Raw genomic sequence first — 16,388 nt, forward strand, 5'->3', positions numbered from 1 at the left:
TCATTCCAGTTACAGAAATTGTATTTGGAGGATTTGGATACTTGGCATCATTAGCTTATGTTGCAAAATCAAATTTCCAAAATATTTATGCAGTCTTACATCCCCCTGTGTGTCAGGTCTTGAGTGTCGAAAATTAAGTAAAACAGTTTCTGCAAGTTAAATTCTAATTGTATACAGTGTATGTATTGTATGTATATTGAACCTCTTACCGTGGTAATCAGAGATGCGGGGGACGGACAACAAACTATGAACATCAAAAAGCAGTTCTAAAGAAATCTGTTTTCAGTCTAATATTTAAAAGTGCATAGCTCTAGTAGCTTCCTACAATTGGAAGGAAGAATATTCCAGACCACCATGGAAGCGCATTTGAAAGCGCGCAATGCACTGACCATCTTTGTTCGATGGCTAGCCAAAAGGCGTGGCGAGGATGACCGGAGTTCGTGTGGCATGGCTATTCAAGTAACAAGGAGAGAACACTCATGGAGTGCGTTTATGTTATTTTATACATCAAGTAAGAGTACTGTGCTCTCTCAAATTAACATTAGGTGGGACTTTATCAGCAATTCTGAGCGAGTGGTGGTAATTCTTATGACAGGGATAAAACTTCCAAAGCACAACCACTGTTAATTTCTCACAAGAAGGTAGTATCCATTTTATCAACATCAAGAGAGATGATGATGCCTGAGTTGACCTACAACTTTGTTTTGTTTTCCAGTGGATGCTTGGTTTATGACACTTGCTATAAGTGACCAGTTGTGCTTTTGTGGACATTCTATGAAGAGAATTGTCCCCATCGTGGGAATGTAAAAATGATACCACTGGCTCCAGACCACCAAAGACATGAGCACTGCTGCATTGATAATTATATAAATTGAGCACCGAGACACATTTTACCTTTTCTAGTAATGTCTCAAGGGCTTTGATGTCTATATTCTTTGGTTCCTTCGGTAAAGTCACGTAGGTGAAAAAATTCAATAAAAATTAAAATAAATAAATTCAATCACGACGTAGAAGGGAAGTAATAAAATAATAAAAATAAAACATAATAAAGATAATAAGACCCGTCTTCAGGTGAAGACGGCTGCTTGCGTTGTAGCCGAAACGTCGTGAGAATTATTTTATTTTATTATGTTTTATTTTTATTATTTTATTACTTCCCTTCTACGTCGTGATTGAATTTATTTATTTTAATTTTTATTGAATTTTTTCACCTACGTGACTTTACCGAAGGAACCAAAGAATATAGACATCAAAGCCCTTGAGACATTACTAGAAAAGGTAAAATGTGTCTCGGTGCTCAATTTATATAATTATCAATGCAGCAGTGCTCATGTCTTTGGTGGTCTGGAGCCAGTGGTATCATTTTTACATTCCCACGATGGGGACAATTCTCTTCATAGTGTCATAAACCAAGGATCCACTGGAAAACAAAACAAAGTTATAGGTCAACTGAAGACGGCTGCTTGCGTTGTAGCCGAAACGTCGTGAGAATTATTTTATTATGTTTTATTTTTATTATTTTATTACTTCCCTTCTACGTGACTTTACCGAAAGAACCAAGAAGATGAATCCCTGCAGTCACGAAAGCTTTAAATCGAAATTTAAATCACGACGTTTCAATTGCAACACAAGCAATCATCATCAGGTGTGACAACCACAGCAAGACATTTTTTTACTGAAGTGGGAGATGTCTATTTTGATGTCTACTTTGTAGCAGGACAGCGGGCTGTGATAACACACCACGTTCGCGAAGCATTTGCAGGGACTTAAGGTACCACGTCGGTCAAGCTAACTCGGTGGCGAACATTTTGCTGGTCTTTCATTTCCTTATTCTGTTTTGGTTTGTAGAAACGGGGGTGTCCTTCCAGTCCAATACGCGCAAGAGCAAGTGGGCATTTGCCTTTAGCCTGTCTGATCTCAAGTCGATCAGGAAGAACAAGCCGGGCCTCGGCTGGTCCTACCTCATCTTTATCATCCGCGACGGCACCTCCTTCCCGGCCCTGCACTTCCACCAGGGGGGCAGCAAAGCGCTCCTCACTGCACTGAGTCGCTACGTCTCGCTCACCCGGTCAGTTAAGATGGAAGAGGAACGTTGACATGTGCGCACAAAAACAAAGATCCCCAGTATAGTCTGTGACAGACTGTTGGGGCAAGGGCTGATTGGAGCACCAATTAAGGCCTACACGGCACACAAGGGTGGCCAGCACCATGCCCGGCCGCCTTTGTCTCCACAGTGGCGATGTCTGCACACCGCACCAGGTATCCATTTAAGGCTGAGTCAACCTATGGGCGGCCCAGGACCGATTCAAATTATTGTCACTGGTGTTGACCGTGAGCGAGAATCGAACTCAGGTGGCCGGCTTCATAGCGGGCTCATAGCACAGCACGCTAACCGCTACACAGCACGCACGCACGTGCACCCACAAGACACTGAAGTTGTCTGGTTGTTGTGCAGGTCCCCGCTTGACTCGAGGCTCACGCTGGTGCACTGCCACGACACGCGCGCGCTCTCCCAGTCGATGGATGAGCTGCAACTCTTTGACGACGGAGCGCCGCACTTTGTGTCGGTACGTACTACGCCGACTGCCAGGCGCTTTTAACGAACGCCATTTTACAGTACGCGGGGCGTGGGGCGACTGCTTAACGTTTATCTATAGTGTTACGAGTATGACACGGGCACAGCATTTGACATCTGCAGACGGCTTGACTTAGTCTTCAACGTGCCAGTGCACCAAATTTATAATGCAACTGCTGAAGACCATCATTAGCAGGAAGTGTTACTACCTAGGCCACATTGCCCGAAACGACTACAAATACCAGCTATTAAAGCAAATCCTGGAAGGAAAAATCGAAGGGAAAAAACGACCAGGACGGCCAAAAACGACATGGCTCAGTAACATCAAAACATGGCTACAATTAACAACAGCACAAACTCTACACGCCGTGCTAGACCGGGACCAATATCATCGTGAAGTCGCACACGCCGTTAGGCAGCACTAAAGAAGAGAAGAAACTTGAAAGTGAAATTGTCTTCATACTCTAAAATTCAGTGGGGTGATAGTTATCTCTATGGCCCTTAGCTAATTGTAGATATCTTCTTGGTTCTTTCCGTAAAGTCACGTAAAAGGGAAATATTAAAATAATAAAAATAAAACATAATAAAATACAATTCTCACGACGTTTCGGCCACAACGCAAGCAGCCGTCCTCAGGTGAAGAACAGGTCTGTCGGAAAGACAGCGTCTGAATGTCTTTCTGACAGACCTGTTCTTCACCTGAGGACGGCTGCTTGCGTTGTGGCCGAAACGTCGTGAGAATTGTATTTTATTATGTTTTATTTTTATTATTTTATTATTTCCCTTTTACGTGACCTTACCGAAAGAACTAAGAAGATGAATCCCTGCAGTCACGAAAGTTTTAAATCGAAATTTAATTGTAGATATTTCACGTTTCTGCAGTGGAGGCCAGTTTTATCAAAGAATAACCATTTTGACCTTCTACAGCACTATTCATGACCTACCCAAGTGCACACCAGCTGCAGCCTTACCCAGTCAGATAATAACACTTGTTTTATTCAATAAGGAAAAATCTAACCGAGTCTCAGTGATTTTATTCAGGAGGGTCCTCCACTGCTTTGACATGAATGGTGATTTAATTTTTAATTGGTGTATTTCATGTTGGAGGATACCTGGAGTACAGACAAAACCTATGCTTAGGAAGGGATAACATTTATAAGAAAATTACTTTGCTTTGGTAGTTGCAGTACTGCCTTTTGGCCATGTGACCAGCCAATAAGTTGACAGCCGAATGAGTTGGAATTCTCGCAGGACGGAATGTCCCAATGAACATCATAATCTAAATTTAGTTCCTTCAAAAATGATAACGTTCGCTCAAAAGCATGCGAACACCAGCATTATCTGCTGAATTGCAGTCCTTAAAATCATCTGGTGATAGTTTAGTGGTCTCCAGTAGACTATTTCGTTGAGCCATAGTTAGCTTTTCTTGGATGCCAAGTTGGCAGTCTCTCCAAAGCTGCAATGTCATATTTGACAGCAATAAATGGTGCTGTACAGTGAAGCTTTGATCATTGAAAATGCCTCAAGCCATACATTTTTTTATAATTCAATCTTGCATCGAGTACTGATTTATTTGGGGATTTTATTTTGGATAAAGTACAATGCAAAAAAAGCCAAAGCAGTGTTTCCCTCCTCTAATGAGCATGGGGCAGTAACTCTCTCAGTTTACGACTGCAATCCAATGGTGTACATTTTTGTTAGATTTGCATTAAGTGGTACTCGTATGTCAACCACAATATTTTTAGCTGAGTTTATCCATGACCAAGATATTAACTCACAACGTGTATTTGTGAACTCACTGTCTCAGACCACATCACTACACAGTTGGCTATAGCAACGTCACAAATCTGACTTTTCAGAGCTGTAAGCTGGTAAAATGCCGGTGCTTTTTTTCATCGCCGCCCTTGCAGAAGTTCATCAAGGACCCGTACACAACGACGCTGGGCAGCTTCTCCAAGGTGACCAACTTCCTGCGGGAATCACTGGCGCAGCCGCACGAAGCGCCGCGCCACCGCCCCCCCAACGAGATCGCGGACCTCCTCAACGAGTCCATCCCTGGCCTCAACATCAACCAGCAGGAGGAGCCAGGATTCGAGCTCATCACCTGTGTGAGTGCAACTCGCGCGCGCACAAACGTAAGCGGGGCGGCACGGTGGAAAAAAACATGAGCAAATGTCTTGACATCAGCACGTGTGGTCTTAAGGTCCGACTTTTAGCACCAATGCTATTACAAAAATGTGTACCCAAGTCTGACAATAGGCCCAAGACATGTTCATGTAATTTCATGCTGCATTGTGTGCAGTCATCTGCGAAGCTGAAGTTAATGTATTGCCTTGCTTAATGGAGCATTAGGCAGTTCTCATCTTTGCTGATGGTCCTAAACCAGTGCTGAAATTCTGCATTCCTTTAGTAGGGCCCAGTCTTTCCATGGCACTTGTTGGCCTATACAACGTTGGTCATTGTATTCCAACGTTGCTGTTGGTGTCATGGCATGAGGCAAAAGAACGCCATTCAATAATTGATGATAGAAATAGAATTATGTTAGAAAATGTCTGAATAATGACACAGCCCCAAGGCCCCAAGGCACTTATGGTAAATTCTCACCACGAGCAGTGAAATGTCCCATGAAGTCAAAGAATCGCCCCTGGAGGATATGTACCCTTTAAAGAGTGTTGCAAGGCCAATCAACCTAAGAGAAAATACTGTTTAGAACTCGCATTGGCCAAATGTATGTAAAAAAATAAAATGTCCTTGCTGCAGCCATCATTTCACCAATCAACCCAATGTAATCATGAATTCATTGTCCCAGTGATATTGCCTGAGCGTGCCATGGCCATTACGAGCTTCTGGACTCCATCCAGCCACCTCAAAGATGCCGGCGTTGTTGATGCAGTCTTCCTTTTCCTGGAACCTTTATTAACCTCACTTGCTGCACGGTTGCGCATTCAGACCGAACTGGGCCCCAGGCCAAATGTGCAGCGACGGGAGCCGGTGAGCACGGAGGAGTGGGAGCGCTACATGGACCCTGAAGGGAGAGTGCGCGACGTGGACAAACTGAAGGCTGCCATCTGCCAAGGGGTAACGATAATATTTTTTTTAACCAAAATACTCTTACCTCCTCGGCTACAGACGCTGACTTGTAACAGAAATATATATATCGTAAGTAACATGTTGCGCAATGGACCTTCTTCAGTGTTTTTTTGCATCTTTCCATTGTAAATAAGTGGCTGTTTGGAGTCTTTTTTAGTTTTTTAGGGATTGGGATTTTAGGACGGTTACTTTTTTTCGGCCTGTTCTTCCACACTGGCCAGGTGTCTTGAAAGAAACGTCCTTATCCACATTTTAGCTGAGGTCTCTCGCGAGGTTCCTCCACTGGACGCCCCTCTGCCAAGAGTGGCATCTGCAAGCAAATTCATGGCTGCCCCTTTTTGCCTTTTTACCTTTTTTAATTTTCATGTTGGAATAACCAGAGTGCCCTGAGAAAAACGTCACAAATGCTGTGTCTCCCACTATACACCATGGCATTCTTGGCTGGCGGGTGAAATGATTATAGCCTATATTCTTGGTTCTTTCGGTAAAGTCACGTAAATGGAAAAAAAAAGGATACAAATTTTGTATTTTATTTTATTATTTTTATTAAAAATAAACAAAAATTTACGTGACTTTACCGAATTAACCAAGAATATGAATTCCTGCAGTCACGAAAGTTTTAAGTCAAAATTTGATTATCGCCTAGTTGTGGGTTAATATTGTGGCTGAAATATTATCTCGCAAGCCACACCCCTCTGTCTCGTTTCTGCTCCTCCCTCAAGACCCCCACCTCTTCTCTATGGCCCATCCTCCCCTCCATCCCTCGGTACCCCAGTAATTACCGTACCCACTAACCTCCCTCCCCATACCGATGCCTATTCACCAGAGGTGTGGACTCGAGTCATGTGACTTGGACTCGAGTCAGACTCGAGTTATGAATTTGATGACTTCAGACTCGACTCGGCAAAATGTACAAAGACTTGCAACTCGACTTGGACTTGCATAACAATGACTTTGTCCCACCTCTGAGGTGTGGACTCGAGTCATGTGACTTGGACTCGAGTCAGACTCGAGTCATGAATTTGATGACTTCAGACTCGACTCGGCAAAATGTACAAAGACTTGCAACTCGACTTGGACTTGCATAACAATGACTTTGTCCCACCTCTGCTATTCACCATACCATACCACCATCGTACCACTTATAACCCTTGTAAAGCACCTATAAGATAAAATCAATGTTTGGCAGTTGTCACACTAAAGCAATGTTACTACACTTCGGCCAGTCATACACCAGTAATATCGCTAGAGGGGGCATTACTTGAAAGTTGCCTTGTCATGCGAGAAAAAAAGTTTTTCTCCATTAAACAAAGCTTCAAGCTCACTTGATACAAAATAATATCAAGGTTGTATTTTGGATGCGTCTTCATGTAATTAATTGAACGGCCTGTTGCTGGTGTTATTGCAGGGTCTGGCGCACTCGCTGCGGAAGGAGGTTTGGAAATTCGTGCTCGGATATTACCCTTGGACAAGCACGACAGAGGAGAGGAAAGCCGTCGTGAAGAAGAAAGCGTGCGTGCTAGCCAATTCGGCACTCGCAACACACGACCACAAACTGTGTGATCGGGGGCAGCAGAGGCAGTGCTGCAGAAATAAGAGCTCTGCATCGGTTAAATAAATGATCCAGCGTCACAGTATTATGCCCTTTCGTGTGATTGATAGCAGACAAAACCATTAAAGTACTGAGGCTGTGCACTCATGGCTCTGAGCCATTGGTGAAAACTCCATTCTCCTCTGGTGGTTTCCACAGGATACCAGCGAGTAACTGCCCCACAATGCTGATGTTTATTTTCCTGACGCCAGATTGATGTGGGGCTTATTAGACCCCCCCAACCAGGATCTGAATGTGAAACCTGCCGATAGCAAGTCACGTAGTATGATCACTGCACCTCCCAGCTGGTTGGTCGACAGAAAATCTTGAGAACATTTGGTAGATGATGGAATTTATCAATTTAAGTGGGTTCTATAAATGTAAGAACTGCCAATAATTTTAGTGCATTAATGCTCTACTGACTGTGACAACATTGGATTGGCATTATCAAGAACCTCTTCTTTGAGTTAATTAAACATGGTTCTGATGCATAGACCATAGATTGTTTAATCTACATAACAAGCTGCATGTTACAGGAGCCCATGGCTTAAAACCTAATCGACAGATGCAAGTGCAAAACACATCCTCCTGTGATGGTGCAATGTTGCTGTATATTGGTAGCCAGTGTAATGTTCTTTTAAAATAAAAAAAGATATCAGAAGTGGCTAAGTTATATATTTACAGTCAGTTCTGATACCCAATAACACCGTGGAAAAAGAGAGTGAAAGTAAAAACTAAATGCATTTCAATTCTAAAAGAAATGTAGGCCTAATCTAGGCAAGGAGCACACTCAAGGCAGATGTTAGAGCACAACATTCTGTTTTTTTAAAATGACCTTTGGTAGCCTTGGACATTGTTTGGTTGATACCCTGATTTGTTTAAGTAATGCAGCTCGTTACTGATAGTGGTAAGCTGTACTGTGAGCTGCAATAACTTGATTACTGTTTACCCAGTTATATACTGACCACAACAGATAAGAGCGTATTCATTCTCTTAGCTGTTAGAAGGGGACAATCAATGTTTTGATGTAGATAATTTCGCTGAATTGTTTTTAAGAGTGTTTGTTTCACTGTGCGCTAGGGATGAGTATTTCCGCATGAAGCTTCAGTGGAAATCTGTGAGCGAAGAACAAGAAAAGAGGAATTCGAACCTGCGCGATTACAAGAACTTAATCGGTAACAACTTTTATGCTTTGTGTAGTTTTGGTGTAGAGTGCAGAGTGACCCACTTCATAAATCTGACTTGACATGTGGGGTTGGTAGATTACACAGCGTCTATCCTGCATGTGATATACTCACCTATATGGTTGGTGTTGTGCTAGCTTGTAGAAAGCAGAACCTATCTGTGCATTTTTAATACCTTTGTGTGTTTCTCGAAGTACTGCCATGTTTTCAGAAAAACACCCATTTGAGAAATTGACCATCATTGTTTACGCATTCTAACGCCTTGGCCTCACTGAGTTTCAAAATTAGTTTTCAGGAGAGTCCTGTATTGGGATGTTTGACCATTTTTTGTTGTACACTTTTGCCATTTTTAAGACCACTTTTGCCTATGGTAGGAAACTGGAGTACATTGAGAAAAACCGTGTCATGATGCACCTACTTGCTGTACTGCCACATCATTATCACCATCCATCATTTATGATTTATGTAGAACCTCACACCTGCGTGACAGGTCTCCAGATCTCAACTTGCAGCCCAGTGGGTTTGGGAGGTTCACAAATCCACACGGTCCACAAACAAATGCCTCCAATGCATTGGATTACAGGTGTGCTCCAATATGCCTGGCGCATTTAAGATACGGAGCTTTAATTATAAAAAGCTGCAGGTTAAGAGTGCTCCTCTTACAGTGCCAAGGCTGCTGCAAGTGTCTTTCAAGGGACATTGACTGCTTATTGTTTTTGCTGTGATCATAACCAGCATGAATTAGTGTGTTCAAGATTGTATTTATACTAAATGTACTGCAAAATTCTTAACTCAAAGTTGCTGTTGGTAAAAGGTAAATAATTTAAAAAACAATACGATTAGTTGTTTGTTGCTGGCTTTGCAAAACAAGGTGGCCCATCTGTAATAGCGAACGAGTGCACGTTTGCTCACAGTGCAATACAAGTCTACAGTTTTGCAGCAATGCATAAACAGAGTTAACGGTAAAAGGGAAGCTATGATGGTCCTTGGCAGTGCAAGTGACATCTGTGGAGGCACCTCTGGCTTTAATACAATGCTTGTTGTGTTGTATGCATTGGGGTATGAATTGCACTTTGTGCATCGATATTAGCACAGGTGTGCCGCCTGTGGTTTGGTGTTTGACGCTTCACTGCATGTGTTTGCTGATGATGTGACAGGGTGGTGTCTCACCTCTGCCCCCGTTATATTTTATTGTTCGTCGTTTACAGAGAAGGACGTTAACAGGACAGACCGCACCAACAAGTTCTATGAGGGCTCGAACAACCCAGGGCTCACCCTGCTCAATGACATCCTGATGACTTACTGCATGTACGACTTTGATTTGGGTAAGCATAAAGTCTCTGTCGGCTACATGCAGAATCTTTGCCTTGTGTTTTGGGAGTTTTGGCCTCGTGTTTAGCACACTGTGCTAAGATAACAGCAACCGCTCTTTCAATGTGCATATGTGGTAAATGGTATCTGAATCTGTCTTTTTCTCCCCGTGTCAATTCAAAGGTGTCTGAATGTGGTGCTGTCCATCCTACTCCTCCTCGTGCTGTCTTGGCTTTAGGTGACAGTTCTTGATGACAGTTCTTTGGTGCTTCAATCTATAAGTTTTAATGGAAATCTTTGTCATTACCCCATGTGTGTGACTGCAGGATACGTTCAGGGCATGAGTGATCTGCTCTCCCCCATCCTGTACGTGCAGGAAAATGAAGTAGATGCCTTTTGGTGCTTTGTAGGTTACATGGATCAAGTGGTGAGTAATGCATTCAGGCCCACGGTAACAACATGCGCATGCCAATGCACCAGCTTATCCCTTGGGGGCAAGGCCTAGTGTGATTACACCAAAGTATGACATCAACCTTGGACCAGTGTAATGTAAGAATGTGTTTCTTATACGAGAACTTTACTTGTATAAAAACAAAAAGTATGCTTGTTTGTAGCTTTTAATGTATTGAGGTTAATAAAAGTTAATGTCTATCTTCTCAAATGAATGTGGGTTGGTGCTTATCTCCATTGGCATTCCTGAACCATTAGTGGAAATTAATCATTCTTATAGCAGAGGTTCATCTCATTATACATAATTGTTATTGCAATGGTAATAATTAGTGTACATATTTTTCCAGAGTCATTCTAACAACGTTACTTATAACCTTCAAACTGATGATTTTAAATTAATGGCATTGATGTATTTTTTTTCCCTTTGTTTTATTATTTGTGATGATTTAAATATGTAAGTAGTGCTTGCCGGTCGTAATTGAGAGCTCCTCCAATGAAGCCAACAGAATGCCGACCCCCTTGATTGTTGATGCGTGATTTGTCGTGGCACAGCACCACAACTTCGAGGAGAGCCAGCAGGGAATGAAAACTCAACTCGTGCAGCTCTGTCAGCTCCTGCATTTGCTTGACCCAAGCTTCTGTGATTACCTCGGTAAGAGACAAGTGATCTCATTTGCATTGCACTAATCCTGCATACAAAATTAACTAGATAAGAGACGACTTCGATGGAAGGGGGGGAGTCTTTTACAAAATACAGTATATCTGCTAGCTAACTAAATTTTGCTCTGAAGTAGAAAACTCGACCCATGTTTATCTTAATTTAGTAAATAAATTTTTTAAAGATAAACATTTCATGTTCCAGGTGTTTTTACATCGATAGAACTTTGTTTTTTTATCGCAGAAACGCACGACTCTGGAAACCTGTACTTTTGCTTCCGATGGCTGCTCATTCGCTTCAAGCGAGAGTTCTCCTTCCAAGACATCCTGCGCCTCTGGGAGGTAAGACAGCCACACACATTCATAGCGGTGAGGCGGTGGCGGGATGTCAACTACCTCTTTTGCAATACAGGAGGTTGTGGGTTCTGTCCCGACCCTGACACTTGCATATTTGGAATTTGCATATTCTCCCTGTGGCCATGCGGATTTTTATTCGGGTCCTCTGGTTTTTCCCCTCTACATTTAGAAACATACGTTGAGAGTATTTGGCTGCTATTAATTTCCACATGAAATGCCACTAAATTGAGCTATCATTTTTTGCCAGGTCACTTCTGAAAAAGAGCTGTCTAGCTCAGGTGGGGCTTAGAAAGCCAGTGAAGAGCGCGACTGTTTGTACCGGGTACGCAGATTGCTGATGAGTTGCGATTTTTCACAGCTTGCTTGCACAATTGCAAGTGTGAAGGTTCAGATTCCTGTCAGGGTTTGGACTGTTTATCATCACATTGGGGTTGATACAATTTGGTACCGTTTTGTAGGAAATCAAACGGCGATTTTCCTGGAGAGAAAATTACCCTTGCCATGAGAATGTGGTCAATCAATTGCAACTCAAATTGTGCCGTTTGTTTTGCATGTCATCACAACGCATCTTGCTCCCTAAGCGTCCATAAAAGAAAAAAACTCCAACATTTATTGTTTGTTCTGGGAGAAATTTGTACTTGACTTTGACATGCAGTTCTCAAATCTGTTCACAGTCGTAGAAACACGGGGGCATTGGATTTGTAAGACAAGCGCTCGCTTTTGTAGTTTGGCTTCGGGACTGTGTTGTTGAGATGATACCCATGTCTCCGTGTATCCTCTGTGTGCTTGCGTGTTGCAGGTGATGTGGACCGGCCTGCCGTGCCAAAACTTCCACCTGCTGCTCTGCTGCGCAATTCTCGACATTGAGAGGCAGCACATGATGGATGCCAAGTGTGGCTTCAACGAGATCCTCAAGGTAGAGACCGGTCTGCTTGACCTCTCACTGCACTTTGATCTAAGGGCAGTATGGCTTTCTCTTTCCATAGCTACGACATACTTTCTTCAACTGTAGATATTATCAAAGTGATACGCCATGTGTATTAATAGGATGATTATTACATTTTTGCTGTAAGTTTCCTTGATTTTTTAACTGCCCCATTGTGAGTTAAGTGCTCTAGCCATACTGTTTAACACGCATATCCTTCTCTACTCGGGCATATACCAAAGCGCACACGAGTAATGTTACTCTACACAGCTCGGCATAATAATGTCGGGCTCCATATTTACTTTGCGGTTAATGTTGCACCATTTGACATGGGCACCGGTGATTATGTTTCCGAAACCGTGCAGTGGTGGTGGTGGTGAATGCTGCTCAATGTGGATGTCTTGCCGTGTTGCAGCATGTGAACGAGCTGTCTATGAAGCTGGACGTGGAGGAGATTCTAAAGAGGGGGCAGGCAATTTACCTGCAGCTGAGCCAGTGCAAAGTGAGTGGCATCACTGCCTATGACCATCTCTCTTCTCCCTCCCCTTACCAAAAACAACAAGAATCCATACAACTAATTTTTCCCAGTCATGCTTGTATACCACTGTTCTGAACAGGATTTAGACATAAGGTTTGCATGTAGATGCCATGTAAATCCAAATGTTATACTTATGGTAGATTAGGTGTTTTAAAAGTCGGTGTGGTCAATGGTGGAGTTGTCACAGCCACTGCTATGGAATTTAGGTGATTGCCTTCTTGTGCGTTATTTATTGTCCGACTTGTTAACCTGCTTAAGCCTGGTTTTGCCACTAAAACCGGATAATGCAGCTGATAGCGATAAAATGTCACGATACATAACTTGTCACACTGTAATAACATAACAAACTGCCACAGCAGGTGATACCACATGCACACACGCTGTCTAAGCAAGCTCTATCACAAAGGGCCCTATCATGTGGCATTTATACACCTTGTGCACACATTTGCTTATTTGGTATTGTCCAGAATAACCAAAATGTTGATTCTCTGCGATAACTTCACTTGCAGTTGCATGTGACAAATATCCTTGTCTGTTTACATACGAGTGACTCTTCACTCTATATCTCTTGAATGTTTACGGACCTTAATCTGTAATAATACTATGATCAGTCTGAAAAGTATCTGCCCAAGCCAATATACACTACAAGGAATGTTATTTAACTTTGAATACGTTCGTACAATATTTTCGACTTCTCATGTGACACATTTGTTTTTGCTGTGATTTCTATTTGCTTCATTGCTGAACTTTATTAATTAGTTTTGCTTTGCAATTTTGTTGACCGAGGTCATGCTCGATAAACGAGACGCTTCCTGCCACCTTGAGTTTTTTCACCTCGTTAACCAAACCAAACTCGACACCTAAACCAGGCCTCAACTTCCCCCCACTGTCCCCCTGTCACACGGTGCACAGGAGCTTCCGCGCTCCATCCTGGAGATTCTGGGCATGGGCGAGGAGACTGTGGGTGCCGGCACGCCCGAGTCGGACAGCAACAGTAGCAGCAGCAGCACCAGCAGCGGCGGCGGCGGCGGTGGCAGCAGCAGCAGCCACAGCAGCGGCGGCGGCAGCAGCCCGTCCGGGGTGGGAGAGAGCCACAGCCCTGCTCGAGGCTCGCGTGCCGAGAGCTCCGTAGCCAGCATGGCCGACAGCAGCATAGAGATCGTGCAGGACGACGAGGGTGGGAATTGAGCCACCGCAGGCGGGCGGGCGGGGGGTAGCGTGGGGCTCTTGGCGGCGCTGACTCGGCGAAGGCAACCCCCTCGACTCGGCATCACACACACGGTCACCGACCTTGTCTGTAAACTTAAACTGAGACCTAAATCGAACCTTAGCTATAATCCTAGCACTAAATCCAAACCGTAGCTCTAACCCTAGTCCTAAATGAATACCCTCGATTTTCTTATTCCAGCTGATACACAAAACATTAGCTGTTGTCCTAGCCCAAATCCCAGACCATTATCCTAATTCCAAACCCTTAGCTTTAATCCCAACTTTTGCCAAATCACATTGGTCTAACCCTAAGCTCTGAGGCCACATTCTTAGCTCTTACCCTAGCCATTAACTGAGCCCAAGTTCTAACATTAACTCTGTCCAACACTAACACTATTATAGGGTAGGCGTTAACCACTTTTTTTTTTACTGAGGACCGCTTTAATCTACTTACAATGTCAGAGATGAGAAACGCATTTTTACATTTGTAATTGTAAATCAGGAATATGGCACCTATTCTCAAAGGGAGAACGAGGAATCAAGGCTTGTTTATTTTTAACAGCACATGTTTTGCATTGCAGCAGCGCATGCCAATTGAGTATGGACACCTTTCGTTAGGCCATGGCGATACGAGACCACTTTGACTTGAAACTAAGTTGCAGGACACTGGGCTACAATGCGTTTGTTTTTTTAATAGTTATTGAGTTTATATTTAAGTGTCTAAACCAATCAGCCTGCTGAAAAAACGAAGGGAGACAATGTGATGTCCCTATCTTTAGTAATGGCGATAGATTACAATAGATTCAATTGGCAGGTGGTCATTGTGTTTTGTTTTTGTCTTCAAACCAAATTGTCAAATGATAAACTGATTGAGTCGGATCGCTTCAAATGTCGCAAACTATTTACCCTGCAATCACTGAACATAACACAAAATGCCTTATTTGTAATTGGCTGGGATGGCCGCACATGTCTGCCCTTGTGTGCCTATGCCACAGTCTGGGACCTGGTCCCAACTTCCTGAAACAAAGTTTCAAGCCATAAAGTGGTTCTGTGTTCCATCGTGTTTGGCCACAACCTTCCTCCGACAGGTTTCCAACGTCGCGAGCGTATCGACACTCAAAACCAGACGAGGAACGGCACCGCATCTATAGCAAGCGTGATGACCCCTCATTAATTTGTTATGTTTTTGAAACGATGCTTAAATTTGTTTTAATTTATTTGTAAGTTTAACATTTTCAAAAAGTACATTGACCTTTTGTTAAAGGTTACATTGTTGAATGTGTTCATGTGCTTACCGCCAGCATGGTCTCCTTCCCACTGAGTAGTTCACACACAGCAGTGTTAAATCATCTGTCACAAGTAGTAAATAGGTAGGCGTTAGAATAGTCTACGGTAATGGCATGGCAGTGTACGGGTTTTATGCTTTTACATGTTGAGGCAAAATTGACTATCCTTTTATGTATTAGCAGCGAAGCCCTCTGACCCCATGGGGAAGCCCCTTAAAGGTCTACTATAAAGGAACAAATATCTGCTCATCACAACAGGCACCGAATACCCACGACCCACCTATTGGAACCAAGTAATCTTGCACATCCGTATAGTTAAACGCGAAATGAGAGAGTGGATAGATAACTGGCTGTACATTTGAAGTTTTAGAATGTTTCTAATCTTCTTCCGATGAATGTATCATTGGAAAAAATACGACATGCAATATACTGTATTGATATGCTGCCATTCAAGTTAGAAATTTAGTATCACAAAAATGCCACGGTAGGGTCGACCTGCAGTTTAGTATTTGGGAATGTTGTTCGTGCATTATTTAATTTCAGTGTCTTAAAATTTACCGAATAGATGTAACAAAAATAACAAGTTATCCCGCGCGTACCCTAATTGCATAATCCACTGTACTGTGTGTAATAGAGTGGACCTTTGAAATGGCACGATTGCTTGTATATCCCAGCTACTGCTGTGATTGTTTAAGCAAAGTTGAATACATGTATAGTGAATTCTGCACAAGATCAACCTTTTTTTTTAAACATGTAAAATTCGTTGCCATTTTGGTTAATTTTTGTTATTTTGAAGCTTGTAAGCCTTACTTTGTCCTCGGTCCTTGTTTGAACATTGGTGCGCCGGGTCCAGGTGACGGTGTTGTTATCTTCTTTCTCTGTAAATATGCATTATACACAGTCGGGCTGCATTAAACTGAAATGTACGTAGAGTCGTTTCTGTTGCACTTTTTAATTTTTGAAAGCGAGCTGTGCAAATTACTTAAAGGCTGAGAATGCAACACAGCGAATTATTTGAAGGAAATACTAAAAAAAATAGTGAAGGATGTGTCATTACAGTAAGAAAGCTGCATTGCTTCTATATTAAGAATTTTCAAAGTACAATTGTCATTTCATGGAATGGTAAAACATTAATTTTGGATTCATGTGGGCAGTTGTGCAGTTGATACATGTATAGGACTTTTCAGGTGAACATATAATGTATCTTGTAAGATT

At 42.7% G+C, this 16,388-nt stretch overlaps 1 protein-coding gene across 2 annotated transcripts in view; it reads left to right on the forward strand.

Annotated features, from left to right (window-relative positions):
- Positions 1 to 16,105, forward strand: part of TBC1D15 (TBC1 domain family member 15) — a 30,600-nt gene extending 14,495 nt beyond the window's left edge. For both annotated transcript variants that reach the window (XM_061564612.1, XM_061564613.1), the window contains exons 5-17: positions 1,849 to 2,068; positions 2,456 to 2,567; positions 4,486 to 4,683; positions 5,525 to 5,653; positions 7,074 to 7,177; positions 8,337 to 8,431; positions 9,649 to 9,765; positions 10,078 to 10,178; positions 10,754 to 10,853; positions 11,103 to 11,200; positions 12,015 to 12,131; positions 12,556 to 12,642; positions 13,591 to 16,105. In XM_061564612.1, coding sequence (XP_061420596.1) covers positions 1,849 to 2,068; positions 2,456 to 2,567; positions 4,486 to 4,683; positions 5,525 to 5,653; positions 7,074 to 7,177; positions 8,337 to 8,431; positions 9,649 to 9,765; positions 10,078 to 10,178; positions 10,754 to 10,853; positions 11,103 to 11,200; positions 12,015 to 12,131; positions 12,556 to 12,642; positions 13,591 to 13,866 — 1,754 coding nt within the window. In that variant the 3' untranslated portion in view covers positions 13,867 to 16,105. The remainder of the gene's footprint in view (positions 1 to 1,848; positions 2,069 to 2,455; positions 2,568 to 4,485; positions 4,684 to 5,524; positions 5,654 to 7,073; positions 7,178 to 8,336; positions 8,432 to 9,648; positions 9,766 to 10,077; positions 10,179 to 10,753; positions 10,854 to 11,102; positions 11,201 to 12,014; positions 12,132 to 12,555; positions 12,643 to 13,590) is intronic.
- Positions 16,106 to 16,388: the final 283 nt, after the last annotated feature.

This window comes from Lethenteron reissneri, chromosome 33 (genome assembly GCF_015708825.2).
Source record: "Lethenteron reissneri isolate LAM-NWPU_2019-01 chromosome 33, ASM1570882v1, whole genome shotgun sequence".
NCBI classification, from domain to species: Eukaryota; Metazoa; Chordata; class Hyperoartia; order Petromyzontiformes; family Petromyzontidae; genus Lethenteron; species Lethenteron reissneri.